General features: G+C 38.4%; 2 protein-coding genes across 5 annotated transcripts in view; one reads left to right on the forward strand and one right to left on the reverse strand.

Moving 5' to 3' along the window:
- Nucleotides 1–240: 240 nt before the first annotated feature.
- Nucleotides 241–17,995, reverse strand: LOC124719125 (heterogeneous nuclear ribonucleoprotein A1, A2/B1 homolog). Of its 3 annotated transcripts, none has more exons than XM_047244822.1 (8): nucleotides 17,813–17,995; nucleotides 16,837–16,982; nucleotides 16,627–16,747; nucleotides 6,979–7,189; nucleotides 6,720–6,905; nucleotides 2,362–2,556; nucleotides 1,307–1,366; nucleotides 241–614 (listed from the first exon to the last, which is right to left on the reverse strand). In XM_047244822.1, exons 1-7 carry the CDS (start codon nucleotides 17,831–17,833, stop codon nucleotides 1,323–1,325), a joined length of 924 nt encoding a protein of 307 aa, XP_047100778.1. In that variant the 5' UTR covers nucleotides 17,834–17,995; the 3' UTR covers nucleotides 241–614; nucleotides 1,307–1,322. The 3 variants fall into 3 exon arrangements, with proteins under 3 accessions (XP_047100778.1, XP_047100779.1, XP_047100777.1); XM_047244823.1 differs by having other exon boundaries at nucleotides 6,729–6,905; nucleotides 16,837–16,985; nucleotides 17,813–17,994; XM_047244821.1 differs by having other exon boundaries at nucleotides 16,837–16,985; nucleotides 17,813–17,994.
- Nucleotides 17,996–18,548: 553 nt separating this feature from the next.
- The window catches only part of LOC124718811 (chromobox protein homolog 1-like), a 31,558-nt gene continuing 24,752 nt past the window's right edge, over nucleotides 18,549–25,354 (forward strand). For both annotated transcript variants that reach the window (XM_047244429.1, XM_047244430.1), the window contains exons 1-2: nucleotides 18,549–18,673; nucleotides 18,919–18,951. In XM_047244429.1, coding sequence (XP_047100385.1) covers nucleotides 18,942–18,951 — 10 coding nt within the window. In that variant the 5' untranslated portion in view covers nucleotides 18,549–18,673; nucleotides 18,919–18,941. The remainder of the gene's footprint in view (nucleotides 18,674–18,918; nucleotides 18,952–25,354) is intronic.

Here is a 25,354-nt window from a genome sequence, read left to right on the forward strand (position 1 = left end):
TGCTTGACATCAAGCCTACATACCATAAACACCTGAAACACTTTTACAACTCCATGGAATAGCAACAACTGCACTGCCAAGATGCAAAACTAACAACCACTGCACTGAAAGATGTACATACTTCTTACCATGCAAGACTTGTATCCTGTCACACAATCCCAAATACTTCTGCCAACACTACCACAGTGAGAAAGTTCGACACCTAGCGACAAAACTGGGTGATCAAGAAACTAAAGCCAATAAAAGTGATTCATATTTATTTAAAATTTGTAGTCCCTTTATTCTAACAAATGGCAAAGATTCTTGAAGTCTACATATTTAAGAACAAACATTTGTATACAGTTTCCACTAAAACACAAATTGATAGTGACATACACACACAAAGCAAGTGAAACTGGCTGACAAATATAAAATGCAGATAAAAAAAATGAACTCTGTGGGACGTCCTTCCCTACTCCCACTGTTATGAATACAATAAGGAAAAAACCACCGCAGATCATTTTCTCGTTCGGCCAAACACTAGGGCAACCTTCTGAGAGATGATACTTGCAGAACCCTAGACTCCGGCAATGACCCTGTCTGTCAGCTATCCTAAGGTGAGCGGTGGTTCGAGCCTGGACAAAACAACACACATAACAGGAAACTATCAAAACACAATAAATTTAAAGTAAGCATTACACTCTTCTTCCTACAGATACAAGTACTTCAAATTTAAGAACTACAGATCCTCAAGCAAGAGCTAAGGCTTCATTTATAAACTTAATTGCAAAATAAGATTGACGACCTCTCAACACACGAATGACTTTCTGATCAATTCTGTGGTGTTGCCTCACAAAGCATATGGGCAATTAGTTTTAAAAAAGCAGGCACCTAAATGTACCAATTAAGTAACATGAAATATGACATGGTGTACACAATTTCAGAATGCATCTAAAACCTAATTAAGATAGTCAGAAGTTGAGCTTTACCAGCCTTAAAAACCTGGGGTTCCTTCATCTAATCCCAATATTACCAACTCTTACACAAGGAAAGTCACCCTGCCCCTCAAAACTGAAGGCTACTTTCTCACATAATTCTCAAAGTGTTTCCTCCGCCTATTTCCAAAGCAATCCCAGGTTAGAAAAGCTAGTGAATCTAACTGATGTATAGTTACACTTATCATATTTGATAATTGTACTATAGTTTTTAAATACTGCACTGAGGCCAAGCAACCACCTTTAAATTTGGTGCATTTCATTTATGCCTTTATAATAAAAAACAGCAAATTTGCCACACCAACCACTTGTGCAGTGTAGACAATACTTACCTCTGGCTCAGGTTTATTAGTAACGTCGACCACCATAGCCACCACCTCCATAGCCTCCACCTAAATGCAATTATGGACATTTAGAAATAAAGCACACCTAACAAAATCTGAAGTCTAGTTCTATTGCTTATTTAAATGGATAATGCAAAGACCTTACACCACTCAAAATCTATGTTCATAATTTCTGTTCTTTGACCTGATTCCTTTCTTAATCGAATATACGGTCATTTGACGACTAGCAACAGTTTCCCTTTTCAAAACTTACCATCTACTTGCACTTCATGTAAAAGTGTTACATGTCTAGTTATGAAAACAAAATTCTGAAATTCAATTAAGAATTTTAAAGCCTTATCTATCCTTGCAAATCTCATTTGAAATAAGTACAACAAATGTGAAATTAGTTCTACAATTTCAATGCATACAGATGGCAATTTCTGAAAAGTTATGCTTGCTGAATATGTTCATGGAAAGGATGATACTCATGTTTTACAGTACACTTAAGTGCAATTTTTATAACAAAATAATCTCCCTCACAATCAGTATTTATCAGGTGTGGATTCACATAATTGAAGATTCCACCGACTGTACATAAACAATTGAAATTAACAAGGAAGCTACAAAGTGATATGACCTAATTGCTGACTTATGCCTGGCATCAAGAGCAAATTTCACTGCAGCCGAAAGATGCAAAACTCACAAAAGTGGCAGGTCACACAAAGGTAAAGAAATAGCGGAACAGGGCTGCCTATTTTTGCAACAAGTGGATTTCAACCTGGGATCTGAGTGACCTACTCTAACTTTCCCACTAGAGGGAACTATTAACTCCAAAACCCAAATTAATTATGCATGTACTAGCTGTATTGAAATTACACCTGCTGGAAAGTGAGTACTTAACAACTCTTAAGATTACATTTGATGTTCAATCTATTTCAGTGATAAATGTCAATATATTGCACAGACATTACTAATGGCACACCCATTATGATTCTATGAATTAGCCATTTCTTTTAAGAACACTTTTTTGCTGGCACTCAGACATGCCAACTACAACTCACCTCCTCCGGAGTACGGTGTTGCACGGCTGCCGCCACCATAACCTCCACCAGCTCCATAGTTGCTGCCACCTCTGACTGGGCCACCACCGTAGCTCTGTTGGTAACTGCCACCAAAACCTGTGTCTCCAGCCCAGCTGCCACCACCAGCACTAGCTCCACCACCCCAGCCACCTTTCTCCCAAGGATCAATGCCACCTGTAAACACAACCTTTCTCAACTTTTCTACATCACCAGCACAACTAATACAATCTTAATATGACAAATTAACAGTCTGTGCACAACACCAATCAGCTGTTAGTAAGCAATAACATCTTATTCATATATATTAAACATTGTTAAGTTGCATTATATACTGGAACTATAACCAGTTTACAGCATACTGGTACAGCGTTACTAGTGCTGAGTATCAAGCAGCATATCAGTAAGTGGTTTGGCTATGTTGCAGCATCCTTAACAATTATGCACTAATGAGCAAAGAGCTTAACACTTGTTCAGAATACCATCTCACTGACAATTATTTACAATTTAGAGACCAGATTACATGCATTTGAATGTTGCATATAGTGTTTGCAAATTTGATTTCTTGTCATTAGTACTGAATATTTGAACTAAAAACTAATGTGTATTTTTGTTCATTACAATATTTTAAAAATCTAGATGGGTGGGTCCTGGCTCAACCTTGTTACGATGTCTCAGCGACAACCTACAACTGCATGTGATCATTAACACAGAGGCTACTAACTGGTAGTTGAGCAGGTACAGGCAATCAATGCACATGCCACTGACACCCCCCCCCCCCCCCACTTAATTCCATCCCATCATACGGCAAGCATTGGCAACAAATTACAGAAGTTGTTAGACAAGTATCCATTGTTTCAGTTTAGTTTTTTTTTTAATTTAAATAAAGTTCAGTGTGTATGTGTAGTTGTGTAATGTGTCCTGCACCACACCACCAGAAAAAAGTTTTGTGGATAGCTTACCATCATCATAGAACGTTTACAAATGACAAATGTTTTGTATTGTCTCATGTCTACAACGAAGTTTCAAATAGACCACAGAATGTCAAGAAAAATCTACATGTCAGAAATGCAACATGAAGGCCCAAAACTTCCAACAACAGCAAGTAACAATAGCTGGGATGTGACAGCAGCAAGTAACAATAGCTGGGATTTAACCTCCTATGGTAAACAAAAATCACTTGCTTAAAATACAAAAGATTAATCGAATGAATTCAAGGGCATAATTTGTATACTTTGTATTTCAGTCAACTAAACTACCAACACGTGACTGTTACACTTCATATTTAATTGTTGGTGCATTGAAACAATAGTCCTTCCTATTTACCAGCCTGCAAACAACTCTGAAAGAAATCACAATCATATTTGGGAATGAGGATATAGAAAAATATTTCCAGAATCTTCTGGATTAATCTTTTTCAGATGTTACTTCCTACATGATCTAAGTAGGAAAAAGCCCTCCAAGTATTTTGTAACATAGTACATTGTCTTGCTGAAGTATAATCCATGTTTGGGAATGTACATAAACAGACTGGATCCACAAAGAAAATGTTTACAGCACCTGCTTGCAACAAGCCCTGTAAAAAGAAACTATTAAATGTGCCTTTACATCCCAAACCAGTGGTAACTTGTTGGGGTACATGGGTCAAAGCTGTGTTTTACAATGCACATTTAGAGACCAGGAGAGGTGTAGTAAACGACTTCAGCAGTGCGAGGCTTTGGCAATTTGCATGTGCAACAAAACATTAAATGATTCAGTATTAAAACATTGCTATGATTGTCACCCATTTTCCCCATATGCCTATGAATATTAAACAGTTTGAAACTAAGGCTGGCTCTGAATGAATATTCAAGTTAATCCAGTGCCAATATAGCACCCAGGGAACTCAAATAATCCCAGTTACCTCAGTTTATGTACAACAGCCCTTTTCTGCTCATAAAAATGTTTTTAGTGAGCAAAGACACTACTGAACATTTAGAACAGTACTTCATTTATGTTTACAATAAATTCTAAATTTGTAAATGACACTTTAATCTTATTTAATGTTAGCACTAATCAAAAATTCCTAATTGTACATTTCTTAAACAAAATATTACATATTTCTTGTGTGTGGGAAAGTTGGATCTGCACATATCAATTGTTTTGCAGTGATTTACGTGATCACATTCACTTGTTACCAACATTATCAAAGAAAGAACAATATTTGAAACATTGCAAGAAACTTCAGAAGGATGATGTGCACAAACTAATCTCAGAAACAACCCTACTTAACCTCTACTACAAAGCATGCAGATAATGAGATTGGAATTCTAAATGTCCTGATTTCACATGTGGCCAGAACTTCCTCAAAATCTATATGCACAGGTCAAACTTTAAGATATATCACACTCAGCAACTTATTTTATCTTCCATGTTTCAACAATTTTCATGCATATTTAAGCATTTTTTTTAGCTTTTTACATCACATAATTTAGAAAGAGACATAAGAAAGGGCAATATTTATTTCTTTGAATAACTTCCACACCTGTTCTTATAGCACTATCCCTCCAAATCAATTAGCAATGCCTAATATCAAGTGTCAATCATCTATTCATTCTGTCAACTACCACACCAGCACTGAAACTGAAGATAACAGAAGGCCGAAACACTGAATTTGGTCTTCCAAAGTAGTTTCTCCACAGAAGATCATAACACTGTCCCTCCTTTCAATAGTCTTACAAACTTCGAAATGGCAGATTGAGACAACTGATCGCAGAATTGAAAATCAGCTACAATTGCTCAGTAGCAGAAAGGCTTCAGGACCCAATGAGATACCACTAAGATTCTATAACGATTAGGCGAACCAATTTCTCCCCTTCTAGCAATAATTTATCGTAGATTACTTAAGCAACGAAAGGTACGTAACAAACGGAAAAAATCCCAAGTCATTACTGTTTTAAAGAAAGGCCATAAGACAGATGCACACAATTATAGGCCTATATTGTTGACGTCAGAGTTTTAGAATAATGGAACGTGTTTTACACTCTAGAACTACAGCATTTTTGGAAAATGATCGTCTCTATAGAAATCAACATGGTTTCACAAACAAATATCCTGCCAAAAACAGCTCATTCTGTTCCTCCATGAGATAATATGGTGGACAATGGCACTCAGGTTTATGCCATGTTCCTTGATTTAAGCGAGGCATTTAACACTTTCCCACATTGCCGTTTAATGAAAAAAATACGAGCTTACAGAGTATTGTAGCTGACCTGTGTTTGGAATGAAGACTTTCTTGGAGATAGAACAACACCTTGCTCTTAACACAAATAAACCAACAGTACCACAGGGAAGTGTGATAGGACCATTTCTGTTTACAATATATATATAAATGATTTATTAAAACACGTGGGATGCTCTAAGGCTATTTGAAGATGATGCAGTTGTCTATACAGAAGTAGCAACAGCAGAAGATCTTAAGAATTTGCAGAACATGCAGAGAATTTATGAATGGTGCAGGCTCTGGCAGTTGGCCCTGAATGTAAATAAAAGTAACATATTGCACACAGAGAAAAAGAAATCCACTACTGTGCAGCTACACCACTGATGACAGAGCTGGAGACTGCTGTAAAATATCTAGGCATAACTATCTAGAGCAACCTTAAGTGGAATGACCATATAAAGCATAGTGGGAACAGCAGACACCAGGCTCAGATTCATCAGAAGAAGCTTAAGGAAATTTAATTCAACCACAAAAGAAGTGGCTTATAAGGCACTTGCTCACCCAATTCTTGAGTATTGTTCATCTAACTGGGATCACTATCAGGTAGGACAGAAGATCCAACGAAGAGCAGCATGTGATTGTTTAGCTGGCAAGAGAGCATTACAGAGATGCTAAACTCCACTGGCAGACATATCTGAAGACTCATTGTGCATCACGTGAGATATTTACTATTGAAATTTGGAGACAGCACTTTTCAGGAGTCAGACAACATTACTCCCCCCACCCCACATCTCATCATCTCACATATTGAGCACAATGAGAAAATCAAGAAATTAGAGAGCCAATATAGAGCCTCACTAACAATCTTTCTCCCTACACACTATTTGCTAGTGGAACAGGGTTGGAGGGATCTGATAGTGGTACTGAAAGTACCCTCCGCCACACACCATTACGTGGCTTCCAGAGTACCATGCAGATATGTACAGAGCACACCTTCCCATCCCAAAATATTTCAAACAGTTTGCAATATAAGCACATTCTGACCAGCCAAGTGAAGTGAATTAAGAGCATGTTTAACAAAACTGGTCAACAGACATCACTGAACCAACAAAACTACCTCTATAAATATCAATCGCACCATAGTCACCTCCCCATCCTCCGCCACGTCCACCCCAGTCGCTGGTTCCTCCTCGACTGCCCCACGGCCCCGAGCTGCCACCACCTCGCACATCCCTGCCACCAGCTCCACCACCTCTTACTGCATCTTTCTTCAGAGCCTTCTTCACATCGACTTTCTTCCCTTTGACTTCATGGGTACGTTGCACTGAAAACAGCAGTAAATGTCATGCCACAATTTATAACAAGAGAGTTAAGGTGAAGCAGAAAATTTTACTCACTGCATATTTTGTCAACTGGGTCATAGTCATCAAACTCTACAAAAGCAAAGCCTCGCTTCTTGCGGGTCTCTTTGTCAACAACAATTGCCACAGAGACAATCTTGCCAAATGTCTTGAAGTACTCTTTGAGATCATCTTCTTCAATGTCATCTTTCAAACCACCCACGAATAATTTCTGAACTGTAGCACTTGCTTCAGGTCTTCCAACATCCTGCAATTAATAAACACTGATATTAGGAGTACCTCAACTGAGAACAAGTCAATGTTAAGAAACTTCTGGAAATCAGTACTACAGAACACTAAGGGCACCTTTGCACCTTACAGCTAAGTAAGTCTCTGTGCAGTTGTAACAGGAGACAGTACAAACAGATGTGAATGGAATCACATGCTTATTGTCAAGAAAGAGGCATGCACCTACACAAATGTTTCGTCTTGTGTGTGGTGGCCAGCAGTCACATGACAGCCACACAGGGTAACATTTAAGCAGCACTAACACAAACAGAAAAAATTAAAGTTTAAATTAACATACACTGAACCATGGACCTTGCCATTGGTGGGGAGGCTTGCGTGCCTCAGCAATACAGATAGCTGTACCAAGGTGCAACCACAACAGAGGGATATCTGTTGAGAGGCCAGACTAACGTGTGGTTCCTGAAGAGGGGCAGCAGCCTTTTCAGTAGTTGCAGGGGCAACAGTCTGGATGATTGACTGATCTGGCCTTGTAACACTAACCAAAACGGCCTTGCTGTGCTGGTACTGTGAACGGCTGAAAACAAGGGGAAACTACGGCCGTAATTTTTCCCGAGGGCATGCAACTTTACTGTATGATTAAATGATGGCTCATCACACAACTCATCTTGGGTAGAAGGAAATTTACTTTGAAATTAACACTTTAAAAACCACCATTCCCAATATTTTCCCCACAACCAGTAAATTGGTTCACTTCCAGAGTTGCCAGCATGTGGCAGAAAACAGGTGTTACTGGCATGTGCAGTTATGATTAAGAAGCCCATGCATTCACATATATATAGCATGAAGATCTCTTACATTATGTCATACATGAAACAGAACATCAGAAGATACCTCAAGAGCATCAGGATCTCTGAAACCTCATTACAATGCATAATTTGGCTTAAGGTGCACATTCATATGTCCAGATTCACAATGAAGTAGGCTCCAACCTGGTATTAGACTTCAGTGTGGTTTTAAGGAAGGAAATGTTTGGTTCTTTATTATGGCATAATGCCATATGTGCCAGAACATTAAAATGTGCACTTGCAACACAGAAAGCAGTAGATAGTAGCCAATGGTGTGGAATGAAACTTCATTTCAAATAAATGACTGCCTCCATAGAAAAAAATTCCTTTTGCAAACTGAAAAATAACTTCACTGTTCTGCAAGGCAATTAATGCTAAACTGCCAAAAACATCGAAATAAAAAAACTGAAACCTGTAACATTTTAGTGTCTACAATTAGGTGAATGTACTTTAGTTCACTTCATAGCTCCCAGTCACAGAAATTCAATTTGTTTTCATTTGACATGAGAGCTGTAAAGTAGAAACAGTGAAATCGCAATGTTAACAAGGGTCATGACTAGAGGCACCTGTTTGTGGTGAAAATTTTTGCCCAATTTCATCATTTTTAAAAAGTTATTTCAGTGTATTTTCACTAGTTTTTTCCATTTTGTCAACAATTTTGCTAAATTTTATTTCCACTTTTCAGCAGTAAAAGGTAAAGGAAATACATTTATGGCACATTTGCAGTGAAAAATCTTATTTTACATAAATTGAAAAGCATAACAATTATAAATCTTATTAAAACACAAATACCAAATCATGAAAGTTTCAAAACATTTTGTGGTGTCACCGCCAGACACCACACTTGCTAGGTGGTAGCTTAAATCGGCCGCGGTCCATTTCCATTTAGTACATGTCGGACCCACGTGTCGCCACTGTGTAATCGCAGACCTAGCGCCACCACCAAGGCAGGTCTCGTGATACGAGAGAGCACTCGCCCCAGTTGTACGCGAACCTAGCTACCGCCCAGTTGTACGAAGCCTTTCTCTCTCATTAGCCGAGAGACAGAATAGCCATCAGCTAAGTTAATGGCTACGAACTAGCAAGGCGCCATTAGCCCTACAGTGATTGTACTTAAAGTCTTCTGTGTATCGTCAAGATCGATGTACCACAAGGAATGAGTAAAGTTAAGTATTAAACCTGCTCCGTACTTTTCTTCCTAACATTAATTACGTATCCTGTTCCAGTACTTCACGCCCGTCTGCGTTAGTCTAGCTTGCCTTTTCAGCCATCTCAACTTCACGGTGTCGGCCCAGCTACCGACACAACACATTTATCCTGTCCTAGTCTATGTACACAACACAAAGTCTGAGAAAAATAAGGATAGTGTAACTTCCATATTACTGGGAGTCAGAGCTGTTCTCTTGTCAGACATTACATTGTAATATCTAGAAAATGATCTCACTATCGACATTACTGACTGGGATCCACAAAACCTTCATTGCAGCTTCCACAAAAAGTCCATACTCTGCTTTCAGGGAAAGAAGAATACCAATCACATCATCTTTACCTTCTCAACAAGAACTAGATACTAAATCCCTAAACCATATGTATGGTACAAGAAATTCTGACACTGGAAGTTCTTGTAGAATGGGAATTTTCTGTATCAGCTGAGAGATTTCAGCACTGTCTAAATTTCCTTTTATTATGTTTCTCAGATCAAACAATTTACCTACAGAAGAAATGAATTTTTCCTGTATCACACTCCAAGTGGTTCAGTTTTGTAAGACTTGCTCTACTTACAGACTGGAAGAGTGATAACTGTACTTGCATATGCTCTGGCAGTTTAAGAAGTTTTTCTGAGGTCGCCTAAAAAAATAAAAAATGCATCCTCTAGTAACAAAGCCCTTTGCAAGGTCACCAAGCTTAGACTCCAGAAGATTAATTAATGGTATCTTTGAGCCCGCTAATGTCAGCAGCAAATTGCAACATTTTGAGCAGTGCTCAACAAGAAAAACAGCTAGGCATTGAATTTTGTTTCAGCAGAAGTCAAAGCTTTAAAATAATTGACAGCTACACTCATCTTCAACAGTTTCTACAAATTCTACTATATCAGATTCTCCAAGGTACTCGACACTTGGAAACCACGAGTTCCAGCTGGTGATGACAGGAATAGGGAAAAGTTTAGCTTTTGTGGGTACACCTACATATTTCTGAGCTAAGAACTGAATGTACACATGCTTTCTCTTTCGGGTATTAAGGAAGATGCGTTTTGTCTGCAAACACAATGGTTCAAATCACAAAGTTCCACAGCCCATACACTGCCAACCAAATTTAATTAATGAGCCCAGCAGTGTGTGTGTGTGTGTGTGTGTGTGTGTGTGTGTGTGTGTGTGTGTGTGTGTCTTTACACGTGCTAACCCTTCTGAAACTAAAACCCTAACTGCATTTACACACTTGCCCATATAACAGGCTGAATCTGCACTGAATTTCAAGTTTCTATTTTACACTTAATTGCTTGCACACATTCTGTAGTATTTGCAATAACTTTCACTCCCCAATAAATAATTTCTTACCCAATTATAAGACTTCAAGAGTGCTCAGGGAAAAATTATTTTTAATATAGGCCTATTCTGAACAACAAAAATTATTGGCTATCAAGATTACCTAACCTTTGCTGCAATTAGCAGACAGTATAATAATTACACAGACGTGGTATGTATGTATAATCCATTAAATTTCGGGCCTGCAGCCACACAAATAAAATTTCTTCTACTGATATTTCGGCCGCGTATCGTCCGGCCATCTTCAGAGCGAGTCACAAATGGTGTACGATTGATATCTGGATTTTATTACCATAACTACAATCAAATTTCTGCAGTTACGTTCAAATGACTAGATTTTCGTCAATTATTTTGCGATTTGTCTTAAAAGTAAACAGTTTCGCGTTTTCAGCAAAATGTGTAAAATTTCGTGATTTCAAGCTCTGCGAAAAACAGGTGCCTCTAGTCATGACAAGATTACCCCTCTGCACTCCAACTGAGACTACTCTGCATATGCAGGAATCTGGCAGCTTTGGCACAGCACAAAACTTTTTCAAGTAGCCAAACATTGTAACTACTCAAATGAACCTAAGAAACAGTTGTGGCTTCACCCATCTGAAGTAGTTCATTATGAAATATTGCACCATAGGAAAATCTTACAACAATGCAAAGATTTAGGTAATTTCCAAGAATGATTGCCTATTGAAATTGTGCGGTGCAAGCGATACATATCGAACGTGCGATTGTAAATCGGGCAGGCGACTTCGGTCGAAGGCGTTATGAGTATTTACAGTGGTCACTACAGCAACATCAAAGAAAGAGCGTTAGAAAAATACGACGACTTATCCTACTCACTGTCGGTGCTGTCATGTGACAATCCATGTAATGTATACACTACAAGAACAATACCCTTTTCGTCATAGCCTGGGTAAATTCGGCCAATATCAGGCAAAATTATCGGTATAGTGTCACATGAGTTAACTTTTCTTTGCAAATGCATGTTGTGGAAATAGAGGTACTGAAACAAGTATAGTTTGTCTCTTTGTCCAGGACACCCTTCTCTTTCAATGGAAGATTTCAGATTTCCAAAGCCACTTTTTTTGCACGTGCACACTGAGGCCATCCGAAGACAAACTCTACAGAGTGGTTGGACTCTTGATTGAATTATCCTGCTTTGAGTGTGACAAATTCGTCTAATGACTACTACCAGGCAGTATGAAGTGCTTTAACAGATGCACTAAAGCGACCTTGTCTCTGGACGATACTCTGACAATGAAACACTTCCAGGACTATTCCACCAAATACCCAAATATGATTGATTTCACTCTTTGAAAGTCATCCTCTCTGGTTGTTCCTTCTCGCCATGTAAGATTCGTCCACTTAAACTTTACTTTGTCCAATCAGGGCACTTGTTCGTCACTACCACATAACACTTCTCAGCAAAACCTGAAATAGTCCCACCCAGCATTAACAGAAGTCAGTTTCTGATGCTTTTGCTTGCAAGGTGTAGTTTCGAACCCAGCAAGATAGACAGAATTAGGCTGGTCTAGATGGATAATTTGGAAGAGTCGAACCATGTATTCTTCCTGATAGTCTCATTTCCCACACTGTCCACAATGACATTGTAACTGTATTTCAGCATTGAAACTCTTCTTACAAAGTTTTACACACTTGACAACACAAGTTTACACATTAGATTTTTCCATGTGAGAGAATCCGCCGAAGTAACGCCAAGAACACTATACATCTCAATCACTACTGACAAATCGTCGGGGTTTCCCTAGCAACTCACAATTCGCACAAATGTGTAATTTATAGCAACCAAGGGAATGACATGAAACAGAAAAATGATGATCACAAACAATTGATCATAACACCTGCCACCAGAGCCACACGATTGATTTACAATTACACATTCGGTATGTATCGTTAGCAACCCGCGACTTCGACAGGCAATCACCTGTTTCTTTGTAACTGGGGAGGGAGGGGGGGGCGCAAGCTCCCATTTCCTCTAGTTGGAGAAAGCAGTTTACAACCAAACAATATATACATAGAAGATATGCTAGTCCACTGTAGCTTCATCTGAAAGGCTGTGATGAACTTAACAAGCATCACCACAGATCTGATATCATGAAATACAAAACTACGAATACTTCCACAGCAGTGATGGTAAAATTCTTCCGTTTGTCTTACCACGTCATTGTATAAAAAATTTTTCATTTGAAGCTGCTGTCAGCATAATCAATGTAGATGTTGCAAAAACTGGACAAAGCAGTTAACAGCAACATGAAGTGTTCAATAAACCCATCTGTCCACATTGAAGTACTAAGGCCATTGTAATAATCTTAATTGTAAGGACATCATGTCCTATTTCTGAACAGTTACCAGAACCAGATCAGAAAATGCACGGCGACCAAGTTGCATCTGAAATCTGGTGATACCTACTACTTTGCTCTTTCTACTTTTGTATGATACTTTGGCAACATGCTGCTTCAGCTGAACTTTTTTCTTGGTATCACATAATGACACTACTGCATTAGCAAATTAAAAATCACTACATATTTGCATACAGATTGTTGGCTTTGAACTCATGGTAAAGTCACTGAGCACTTATTGGATACATTTCATGAGCCTGACAACCCTTTACATAGTATGAAATTTGATGAAATTAGAACAAGAATTGCTGAACCGCAGTAATGTTCTAAAAGTAAAACAAACTGCACCAAAATGCTTATGCTTATAATGAAATAAATTTCTCTGAATTTGTTTTCTTTAACCCTGCTGTTCTGTTCGGGTCTATATGACCCGAAACGAATATGAACGTTATTTTACATTATGTAAATACCAATATATATTTATGAAACTTTGTGACTTTGTCTGAAAATGGATGAGCAGCATGTGTTTTAAAAGGTTTTAAAAAAGTTTAAGAAGTTTGGGCTTCAACTGTAATAGTTGCATATGTAATGTTCGGGTCATAATGACCCGACACAAATATGTTTAGTGTAACTCGTATTTATTTCTAAAATCTGGAAATGGCGAAAATTATTTTTGTTGTGTTGTGTGGGAATAGTGACTGCATCATTCCAACTTACTCTCAACAATCACCTAAAGCTCCATGCGTTCACAACAATGGGCTTGTTTGTTGCTTTCCCCAGGAAATAATAATTGGCAGTTCTCAATAATTGGAATGCTTTGTTTCTGCCCAGTTTGACTTGTGACACCATGGCGATGAGACCATTGAATGATCGTGAGTTGGAAGAAATAGTAAATGCCTCACCAGATGAAGGATCACTTTCTGAGTTTGAAGATCACATCAGCAATGCATCTGAAAGCGAGTGTTCCGATGACAGTTACGACAGTCCACAGCCCATACAAAATAGTGTAGAGACTTTTCTTTCTAAAAATGGGAATATAGAATGGCAGTTGCATCCACCAGCACAACATGGTCGCCTACCAGCTTCGAACATCATCAAGAGTACCCCAGGAGTTACCAGGTATGCAGTCAGCAGAATATCTGATGTAAAATGTTCATTTGAAGCAGTATTTCACACAGCGCTTCAAAATGAAATAATAGAGATGACAAATATTGAAGGGCAGCGAGTTTATGGTGAACAGTGGACAGATATTGATGGTTCTGTTTTCCATGCATACTTAGGACTCTTACTCCTAGCGGGTGTATATCGATCTCATGGGGAGTCTACAAAAAGTTTGTGGGATAAAGATACTGGGCGAAACATATTTCGAGCAACCATGTCTCATGAAACATTCTGTAAGATATCACGTGTCCTGCGATTTGACAAGAAATCTACTAGAGAGGAAAGACGACGTACTGACAAACTTGCCGCAATTCGTAGTATTTGGGAGAAGTGGGTAGAGGTCCTTCCTAAACTGTATAATCCAGGAGAAAATGTTACTGTTGACGAGCAGTTAGTAGCATTTAGAGGTCGCTGTCCATTCAAGCAGTATATCCCAAGTAAACCGGCAAAATATGGGATCAAAATATGGACCATGTGTGACAGCAAAACTTCATACGTACTGAAAGCCCAAATTTATACAGGAAAGGTGAGTGGAGCGGCACCAGAAAGAAATCAGGGAATGAGGGTGGTATCTGATCTCACTTCTGAGTTACGTGGTCAGAATATCACGTGTGACAACTTTTTTACGTCGTACAATTTGGGGCAGCTGCTTCTGAAAAGGAAATTGACTATGTTGGGAACTATACGGAAAAATAAGCCGGAGCTTCCACACAAAATGACCAACAAGGAGGTACACAGCTCTTCATTTTACTTCACAAATGACACTACTGTGGTTAATTATATTCCTAAGAGACACAAGAATGTTGTACTTATGAGCACTCTCCACCATGATGCGGAAATCAGTGACAGGGCTGATAAGAAGCCAAAAATGATTTTGGACTATAATTCAACCAAAGGTGCTGTAGACACGCTTGATCAGTTATTAGGTACATATACATGCAAACGAAAAAGTAATAGGTGGCCAATGATAGTTTTCTACAATATTCTTGATGTTTCTGCTTATAATGCATACGTTTTGTGGATTTCGGTTGACCCTAATTGGAATGCAAGCAAATTGACTAGAAGGAGAATATTCTTGGAGGAACTTGGAAAGTCACTGATAAAAGAACATATTGCATCAAGAACGCATTTCCCAAGAACAGAAGATTCTTTGAGAATGGTCACAAGCATCCAAAACCCGAATGATGTGGGTGGTGTGTCAGAATCGGTAACAACAAGAAAATCTACAAAACGTGCACGCTGTAAGTTCTGTCCATCAAGTAATGACAATAAAACAAACATGGTGTGTGGAAAATGTAGTAAACATATTTGCAAGAAACATGTAACCTACTTGTGTCCACAGTGCAAGCAGTAAGAAAAGAACTGTAGTATTTTATAAGATGATTGTATTGAAAATTCTGTTGTTTCAAATTTATGTGAATACTTGTGCCTAAACTACAATCAGTAAGAAGAGAGGATTCTAAAGTTGTAGTGCTTTCTATGTTGGAATGTAATAAAAAAACTGTAGTGTGTTCTGTACTGTAGTGTGCTCTAAGATGAATATCTGTAATGACAACTGTCTGTTGTTAGAAAATGTCAATACTTACGTCTAAACTGTCAACAATAAGAATAGAAGTATGGAAAAACTGTAGTGCTTTCTAAGTTGAATGCCTGTAATGGAAACTGTCTGTTGTTTCAAATTTATGTGCATATTTAAATGAAAAATATCCCTCAATAAAGTTGTATGCATTGTTATTATTATTATTATTACCATTATTATTATTATTATTATTATTATTATTATTACTAACAAGGTACTGGAATAGAACAACAATGTCGATAGCTAAAACTGTACCAAAATTTATGTTTCTAAAGCATTTTGATATGTCGGGTCATATTGACCCGAACAGTATATATGTCAAGTAAAAGTGAACAGAACAGCAGGGTTAAACAAAGTAAATGCATAATTAACATATGACACATACTGCAGAAATTGGAAATGATTGGCCTAATCAATGAGCAAATAAGTAAGGAGTACTGTTAACCCACTTGTTTGCAAGCTTTCTGTACATCATGGAGGCATTATGCCCTTGCCTTTCACCAATCCCGAAACTGACAGTATGCAGTAACTGGACAACTAAGTTTAGAACAATATTAACCACAACACTATACTTAACCATGGCCCCAAGTTGATGCACTAAGTGAAAAAAGTTGCAGGGCAGGTTGAGGTTTCATCGCCAAACATTGGCAGCTTCAGTTCGAAATCCAATTTCCATGTACAAAACTTGGAGAAATGTTAATAACAAACCCTGACTCTTGACTAAGAGGTCAAGCACCAAACCCACTACGAGTCCAGTCCTACTACCCCACTATTGATGTTGCAAGTACCCAGGTGCGGTACATGTTCTCAATAATAATTGCAGTATCACAAACAAATGTCAGTGATATTGCCTTTCAATCAACTGCTGTCAATCAACACTACAGACTTTTTTACAAAATTTCCATACTCCATATGAAATTTTATAAATGAAAAAACAAAGAAACTCAAAGTATTATTAAGCAGCATTTACAAACCTGGCGAGAGATAGCTCGCTTTGTTTCCACAGTTCTCCCATCAATCTTGTGAGGTCTAGCTGCTTGAGCTTGGTCAACCATAGATGCCCTTGAATAGGTGATGAATCCAAATCCCCGAGACCTACAAAAAATGTAAAGTAATACCTCCCTCGCAAAGCAGAAATTACAGTGGGCTAAATGTTAAAAAGTGTATGCAATAAAAATGCTTGCCTTTTGGTAACTGGATCTTTCATAACAACAACATCAACAATGTCTCCCCATTGTTCAAAGTGTTTCTTCAATGATTCATCTGTGGTCTTATAGTTCAGACCACCTATAAACAACTTCCTCATTGGTTCAGGTTCTGGTCTTCCATCCTGCTGAAATAACATGACACTGTAATAAATACTCTCAATAATCTAACTTCGGAAAGCTTCAGAATACTCAACTTCTATTTCAAATTTTACACCTTAGCAATAACTAAGTTATAAAATTACTATAAACCCCCCCCCCCTTATGAGAAATTTCACAATTGACAAAAATCAAATTTAAAAGATGTAATCTTTTGAGAACTAGTTCACATGTTTCACATCCAAGTCATGCGACAGTAAATGTAAACACTGGCTACTTTCCATTTCCAGTAATTACTACCTCTCTGCTAAAGACGCCGTGACATCAGGAAGTAACTTTCAGCATCAGCTGCTTACAGGAAATGAGAGTCAGGCTTCAATAAACCCTATATTCAAAATTTTACGAAAATAAAGGAATTTACAAGATTATGCATAGTTTCACCAAATAACTGTATCGCTAGCGACATAACACCAGAACGCGAAACACGTGGACCGCATCATGGTGTCGCTATTGCACAACGGACTCCACACCGAACAATTTTTCCCCACCCACTACCAATCTATCGCAAAATTTTTAATAAAAATCACCCACAGGCCTAACATGGTGCAAAACTAATGCTTTCAGCAGTATCCACTGGAAATGGCCTGTAAAATAGTTACCGAAACATATATACATAATTAATAATTAAATTCGTTACGAGTAAAATACTTTAACTCAAACCTTAACCACCAGCCTAGAAAGAAAGCAAACCAAAATAAACTCTATATTGTATCCCAACTCCCGAGTTCACGGAAAACATGTCCGTCTACCGCTACATAGCGGGCAGATGACATAGTTGAAATTTCTTATCATTTACCTCGTGCTCCATCTTCACCATCGTCTAGAACAACAGACTTAGTCAAAATACCAAATGCGCGATGGAATGTTATTTCTCGTACACGAATGCACACTCAGCAACCAAAATACATCGCCAACTACCCTTCGGCTTGGTGTACGAACAATGGCAGCTTTCCGCCAAAGAGGCTTCGGGATGGCGTCAGACAAAGATATACGACTAGCTCAACTTCCTGTGGTTGACACGCTTCCGGTAAAGACAGAACACAAGCTACAAATCAAAAAGTTTATACTACTCCTTTGATAGAATTGCAGAGCATTACTTCTTTGTTATTTTATTCAGACCATTTGTAGATTAGAAAATTTAATTTTCAGTTAGAAGCATAATCTGAAGATAAAGTGCAAAGATGGATATGGCGAATGTCTTTCGTTAGACATAAAAAAGAATGATTCGTGAAGCTCTCAAATATTATCTCTGATAGTTTTCGAAATTTTACAATTTTGTAAACATGAAAAATAAATTTATGATAACTTACAGAAAATACTCTTTTTTCTTTATTAATGAAAGATATTTTGATATATGTAGCTCTTAATGCTGAAGAATTCGCTTTATTATTTCCATGTCTTTTCACACTATACGATAACTTAAGTACTAACTTAACTTAACTACTAAATTAAATTATGATATTTCTTTTTCACTGAAAAATATGTTATATTCACTGCAATTTAGTTTTTGAGAAAATTCGTTGTGGCGTTAACAACTTTGGTGTTTTGAGAGTGAATACCTTTGTTTAGATTTTAGAAGCTACAGCAGTTTCATCCCGCCAACTTGTCTTTGGCGCCGAAAAATTTCTGAAGGCTCAAATCAGGCGAAGATAAGAAGGTTTGTAGCTATATGAAACATCGTTTATTATAATATAGTCTATTTAAAAATAAATTACAAGCTTCCTTTTACGTAATTGTTATTTTCATTGCCATTTAATTATTAACGCTATTATCGTTATGTCACGCTTTCAAATCGGAAATATCGAACTTAATTTGTATGCAACGCAGAGCAGACATTCTTTCTAATGCAAATTTATTGGTATTGCTAATAACTCATATGTTAAAAATTGGCTGTTGTTTCAGATCTTCTGCACCAGCTCAACAAAATGTCGAAAAGTAAGTAATACATAAATTAATAGTATTTTAATTAAGCAAAAGACTTGCTTCCATGTAGTAGATTCAAATTATTCGTCATTTTAAGTATTCATGTTAAGAATCAACATAGTGTTGTCCGTCCCTGCAACGTCGGCAGTATGAGTTAAATTATGTTTAATTAAAGACTAATTCATTTGCAGTGTGTAGTTTGCTAATTCTGCCTTATGTTCATGAATGTATAACTGTAAAGTTATGTAGGGGACCATAGTCTCCACTCTCCAGTTTTCATAGTTTGTTTACGGTATGTTTCAATAATACGCGTTGGAATACCTGCTGGAGCCTCATAAATAATCTAATATAGATTTTCTCGTTTTAACATTCAGTTTTATTTTTTATGACGAACGTTACTTTCGATATGACGCGAACGTAAACATTAATATGTTAAGACTGGCAGATTTTTTTTTTTAACCATTGATATAGCACTACACTAAAAAAAAAATCGGAACTGAATATCGGTGCTTCACGTTTTCATTGATTCCAATGCGAAGTAGTAGTTTGCTGACGTCCTTGCAGTGGCATGCTGAAATCATAATATGAAGAGTGCGTGCCTGGAAACATGATCCATCATTGGTATTCTGTTGTTACATTCCATGATGCTTAAATGTTTGGAGAATGTTCCTGTCAGTATCTCTTATGCACTTGGGATTAATCCACAGTGATACAATAGTAATCAATAATGGCTGCGAAGAAAATTCCAGGAGCAGTACAATGTATGAGTTGATCAAACTGTAAATAACTTTTATGTCGACTGACTCTGGCCACGGAAGCCTACACAATTATATTTACGTTGACATGTCATTAGCGACATTACAGGCAGCCAAGATGGGGCAAGCCTGAGTCCATCCTCCCTGTTCATGTTATTAGTGTGTTTAAGTGTTTCGATGGCCTCTCTGATTTTGTGTTTTGTCATAACTGGCTGCTTGGCGAACACACAGGCTTCGTTGAATTTTATTTCTTTTCCACAGTCTTGCTGATGGACTCAGGCTTGCCCCATCTTGGCTGCCCGTAATGTCGCTAATGACATGTCAACGTAAATATAATTGTGTAGGCTTCCGTGGCCAGAGTCAGTCGACATAAAAGTTTTCTGGGTATGATACTGTGTCATAATGTAAAAGACTACTGCTGCTGGAGAAAAAAAACCAACGTTTTGGTCACGGCTACAGAGGCCTTCTTCTGGTGAGTTCTAGCTATGCAGTGCCCTTTATATTTTGTTGTTACTGTTAACTGTGCATACCATTATGTCATAATTTTAAAAAAGTAGTTAGTTTCATTGGTCACTTACGGAAGAAGGAAAGGGAACTTTATTTTAATAGGTTATTGCGGTGGAGGGAGAATGTAACCTCTGTTGTCTATTGGCTCTTTTGTTATGTGCCATGATTTGGTGGTCACCATCGAATGAGAAGTTGGCAGCTGTTTACCAACTGCTGGACGTCGGCTGTGTGGTGGTAGTTACTTGCCAATAGTGCTCTTGCCTCATGTTGACAGTGCGGTCTGTTGGGCTCTGATTGCGGGCAGCCAAGATGGGGCAACCCTGAGTCCATCCTGCCTGTTCATGTTATTAGTGTGTTCAAGTGTTTCAATGGTCCCTCTGATTTTGCGTTTCGTCATAACTGGCTGCTTGGCCAACACACAGGCTTCGCTGAATTTTATTTCTTTTCCACAGTCTTGCTGATGTTCTGCCACTGCCGATTTGTTGTGTTGCCCTAGACGATTATAGCGCTCGTGTTCCCAAATGCGTGTTGCTGTTGGCCTACCAGTCTGACTGATGTATGCCTCTCCACAATCATATTCCACGTTGTAAACTCCTGCAGTGTGTAATGCATCCATCTTGTCCTTAGCGGAGCCTAGCACTTCCTGGATCCTACAACCACTATAGAAGACAGTTGCACCCCAATGCTGCGAAGGTGTTTGCGTATTTGGTCAGTAACATTTTTTACATAAGGTAAGCACGCTGTTGGCTGCAGTTTGTCTATTTCTTGTTTATCTTTCTTACTTTTGTTCGTCTACAAGGCTGTGTTTATCGACTTATGGCTGTAGCCATTTGCTAGAAACGTTGTGAGTAGCCTTTTAAGCTCAGGTGTGATGTTTAGAGCATCACTACGGTGCTGTGCACGGATTGCCAAAGAACGGATGACAGTTCTGCACTGGGTGGCGGTAGGTTTGGACGTGCAGATACCTGTCTGTATGTATAGGATTGCTATGTACTCTGTGCCCCAGTGTGCCCTCCATTATCCCGTATACTTCAATGTCTAGAAATTGAATTGCACCATCCTTTTCTACTTCAAGCATGAACCATATTTTCCCGTGCATATTGTTCAAATGTTTGTGAAACTTGTGTAGCTCTGTTTCACCATGAGGCCATATATGAGCATGTCGTCCAATGAACCAGCAACATGGGTGTAAAGGCGAGGAAAATACTATGTGCAGACAGACAGCATAGCAATGGGCTCTCCCCTATCTCCGCTGACAGCCGAAATATTCATGGAAGCCTTTCAAGGAGTGGCCCTCAGTTCAGCTCCTTTACGCCCACGTTGCTGGTTCAGATAATTGGACGACATGCTCATGGTGAAACAGAGCTACACAAGTTTCACAAACATTTGAACAATATGCATGGGAAGATATGGTTCATGCTTGAAGTAGAAAAGGATGGTGCAATTCAATTTCTAGACATTGAAGTATACAGGATAATGGAGGGCACACTGGGGCACAGAGTACATAGCAATCCTATACATACAGACAGGTATCTGCACGTCCAATCCTACCGCCACCCAGTGCAGAACTGTCATCCGTTCTTTGGCAATCTGTGCACAGCACCGTAGTGATGCTCTAAACATCACACCTGAGCTTAAAAGGCTACGCACAACGTTTCTAGCAAATGGCTACAGCCATAAGTCGATAAACACAGCCTTGTAGACGAACAAAAGTAAGAAAGATAAACAAGAAATAGACGAACTGCAGCCAACAGTGTGCTTACCTTATGTGAAAAATGTTACTGACCGAATAGACAAACACCTTCGCAGTGTTGGGGTGCAGCCTGTCTTCTATAGTGGTCGTAGGATCCAGGACGTGCTAGGCTCCCCTAAGGACAAGGTCGATGCATTACACACTACAGGCGTTTACAAGGTGGAATGTGATTGTGGAGAGGCATACGTTGGTCAGGCTGGTAGGCTAACAGCAACATGCATTCGGGAACACGAGCGCAATATTCGTCTAGGGCAACAAAACAAATCAGTAGTGGCAGAACATCAGCAAGACTGTGGAAAAGAAATAAAATTCAACGAAGCCTGTGTGTTGGCCAAGCAGCCAGTTATGACAAAACACAAAATCAGAGGGGCCATCGAAACACTTAAACACACTAATAACATGAACAGGGAGGATGGACTCAGGGTTGACCCATCTTGGCTGCCCGTAATCAGAGCCCAACAGACCGCACTGTCAACACGAAGCACGAGCACTACCGGTGAGTAACTACCGACGTCCAACAGTTAGTAAACAGCTGCCAACTTCTCATTCGACGGTGACCACCAATCATGGTACATAACACAAGAGCCAATAGACAACAGAGGTCACTTTCTCCCTCCACCACAATAACCTATTAAAATAAACTTCCCTCTCCTTCTTCCTTAAGTGACCAATGAAACTAACTACCTTTTTAAAATTATGACATAATGGCATGCTCAGTGATCAGTAACAACAAAATATAAAGGACGCTGCATAGCTAGACCGCACCAGAAGGAGGCCTCTGCAACCGTGACTGAAACGTTGGTTTTTTTCTCCAGCAGCATTAGTCTTTTACATTATGACACAGTACCATACCCAGAAAACTTTTATGTCAAATGTCATCAGAAAGTTTTTCATTAAGGCCATAAAAATTCGTACACCAACATCTGATGATTATACTACAACTCCTAGTCAGGTGCCTGGCAGAGGATGCACCGAACCACCTTCAAACTGTTTCTTTACGTTTCCACTTTCAAGTGCTGGGGGAAAACACACACTTAAATCTTCCCGTATGAGCTCTGATTTCTATTATTTATTTCTCCCTATGTATGTGGCCACCGACAAAATATTATCACTCTCTGAAGAGGAAGTTAATCATTGAAATTTCATGAGAAAATCTTGTCACCATGAAAAAGCCTCTAATTATTGCACCCCCATTCTTATAACCGTGGCATTCCCCCCTTCTACTCCCTATGCGCTGCTTTGATGTGAACTTTTCAAATGTCCTCGGTCAGTCCTACCTGATGATACCACACCACAGCAATTCCCCAGGACACAGCTGACAGCTGTAGTGTAAGCAGTCGGTTTACTAGACGTTTTGTATTTTCTAAGTCTTATCTGTTGTCATTTCACATTATCTGTAATTGTAATTCCTGAGTGTTTGATTAAATTTACAGCCTTTAGATTTGTGTATTTTACCATGAAACTGAAATTTAGTGGATTGCTTTTAGTACTATGTTGTCGTCTTCATGCTCTCTGACATTTTGACACTTTTCGTTCCGAACATCTATCTTGTCTAAATCATTTTGCAATTAGTTTTGATCATCTGATAACTTTACAAGACAGGAAATGATAGCATCATCTGCAAATAATCTAAGAGAGCTGCTCAGATGGTCACCTAAATCATCTATGTAGTCAAAGAGCAGCAAAGGACCCATCACACTTCCTTGGGGAATGCTGGGTATTGTTTTACTGCCAGTTACTGTAACCATTCTGAAAGGAAATCACAAATCCTGCCTCACATCTGATATGTTACTCCTTACGCATGCAATTTGATTTTGATATATAAAAACACTTTTCGTTCCGAACATCTATCTTGTCTAAATCATTTTGCAATTAGTTTTGATCATCTGATAACTTTACAAGACAGGAAATGATAGCACCTCTTTCTGTTTTTGCCAATTTGATTTTGAGTTGCATATGAGGACTGATGTGAAAAGCCGTATGGAAATATAAGAATTTGGAATCAAATTGACATTTCCTGTTGATAGCACTCATTACTTTGTGAGAATATAGCTAGTTCTGTTTCACTAGAAAGATATTCTCTGAATTAAATGCGTGTTGGCCATTTGTCAATAAATCCTGTTCTTTGAGGTAATTCATGATGTTCGAACACAATATGTTCCAAAATCCTACTGCAAATCGATGGTAGCAATATGTGTGTAATTCATTGGAACACTACTGTTTTCTTTCTTAGGTGTTCGTGTGACTTGTGGAGCTTTATCGTCTTTAGGTACAGATCTTTCAATGAACATGCAGTTGTATATGATTGCTAAGTATGGCCTGTTGTAGCAGCGTACTCTGAAAGGAACCGGACTCGTATGCGGTTTGGACTGGAGGCCTTCCATAATGATTTAAGTTGCTTTGCAGCACCGATGATACCTTCTCCTAAGTTACTCATGTTGGCAGTTCTTGATTTGAATTCTGGAGTATTGACTGTCTTGGTGAAGGAATTATGGAAAACTGTTTGATAACCCTACTTAAGTGTCACTCTCATCAATAACATACCCAATAGTATCGCACAATGAATGAATTTCATTGAATCTTACCACTGGTGTACTTTACATACGATCAGATTCTCTTGAGTTTTGTCAGATTTCAAGACACAGTTTCATTGTGGAAACAATTACAAATGCCTCACATTGAAGTTCACACTAAAATTTGAGCTTTCATAAAACTTTACGAATCTTGGGGTTTACAGTTTCTTTTAAATTTGGTATGCTTTTTTTTGTTACTTCTGCAACAGTATTCTGACCTGTTTGAGTATCGTGGGGGTCAGTATTCTCTCTTATTGTTTGGAATATATTTCTCTATAGCCATTGATACCATTTCCTTGAATTCAAACCGCATCAGGTCTATGCTTTCGTAGTCAGATTGAAAGGAGTAGAGACTGTTTTAGGAAGATGTCAAGCAAATTCTTATCTGCTTTTTTAGATTGATGTATTTTGCATTTGTTTTTGGTGGGTTTGGATGTTACAGTATTGGGGCACTAATGTGTTATGATACATCTTATTTTTTTAAGGTTAATCTGTTATGAGGTCAAGTGTGTTTTCACAACCATTTATATTTTTGTGGGCTCCTGAACTAATTGTTTTTCAAATAATTTTCTCAAAAAGCACAGAGTATGATTTTGGACGACGTCTTTCGTGTACCATCGACTTTAAACTTATTTTCACCTAAATATGTATTTCCCCTAACATATTAAGGATAGATCGAAGTCATCATCAACTGTAACTCTAAGAGTGGGGTACCTATTTGAAGTAACTTCAATTTTCTTTGAACTGTGCAGCAACTGATTCATCAGAAGCCAGTAAAAGGAACCACTCATTTATTTCAGTTATCAACTATAACCTCAGCATACTAA

Source organism: Schistocerca piceifrons, chromosome 10 (assembly GCF_021461385.2).
Source record: "Schistocerca piceifrons isolate TAMUIC-IGC-003096 chromosome 10, iqSchPice1.1, whole genome shotgun sequence".
Lineage (NCBI taxonomy): Eukaryota > Metazoa > Arthropoda > Insecta > Orthoptera > Acrididae > Schistocerca > Schistocerca piceifrons.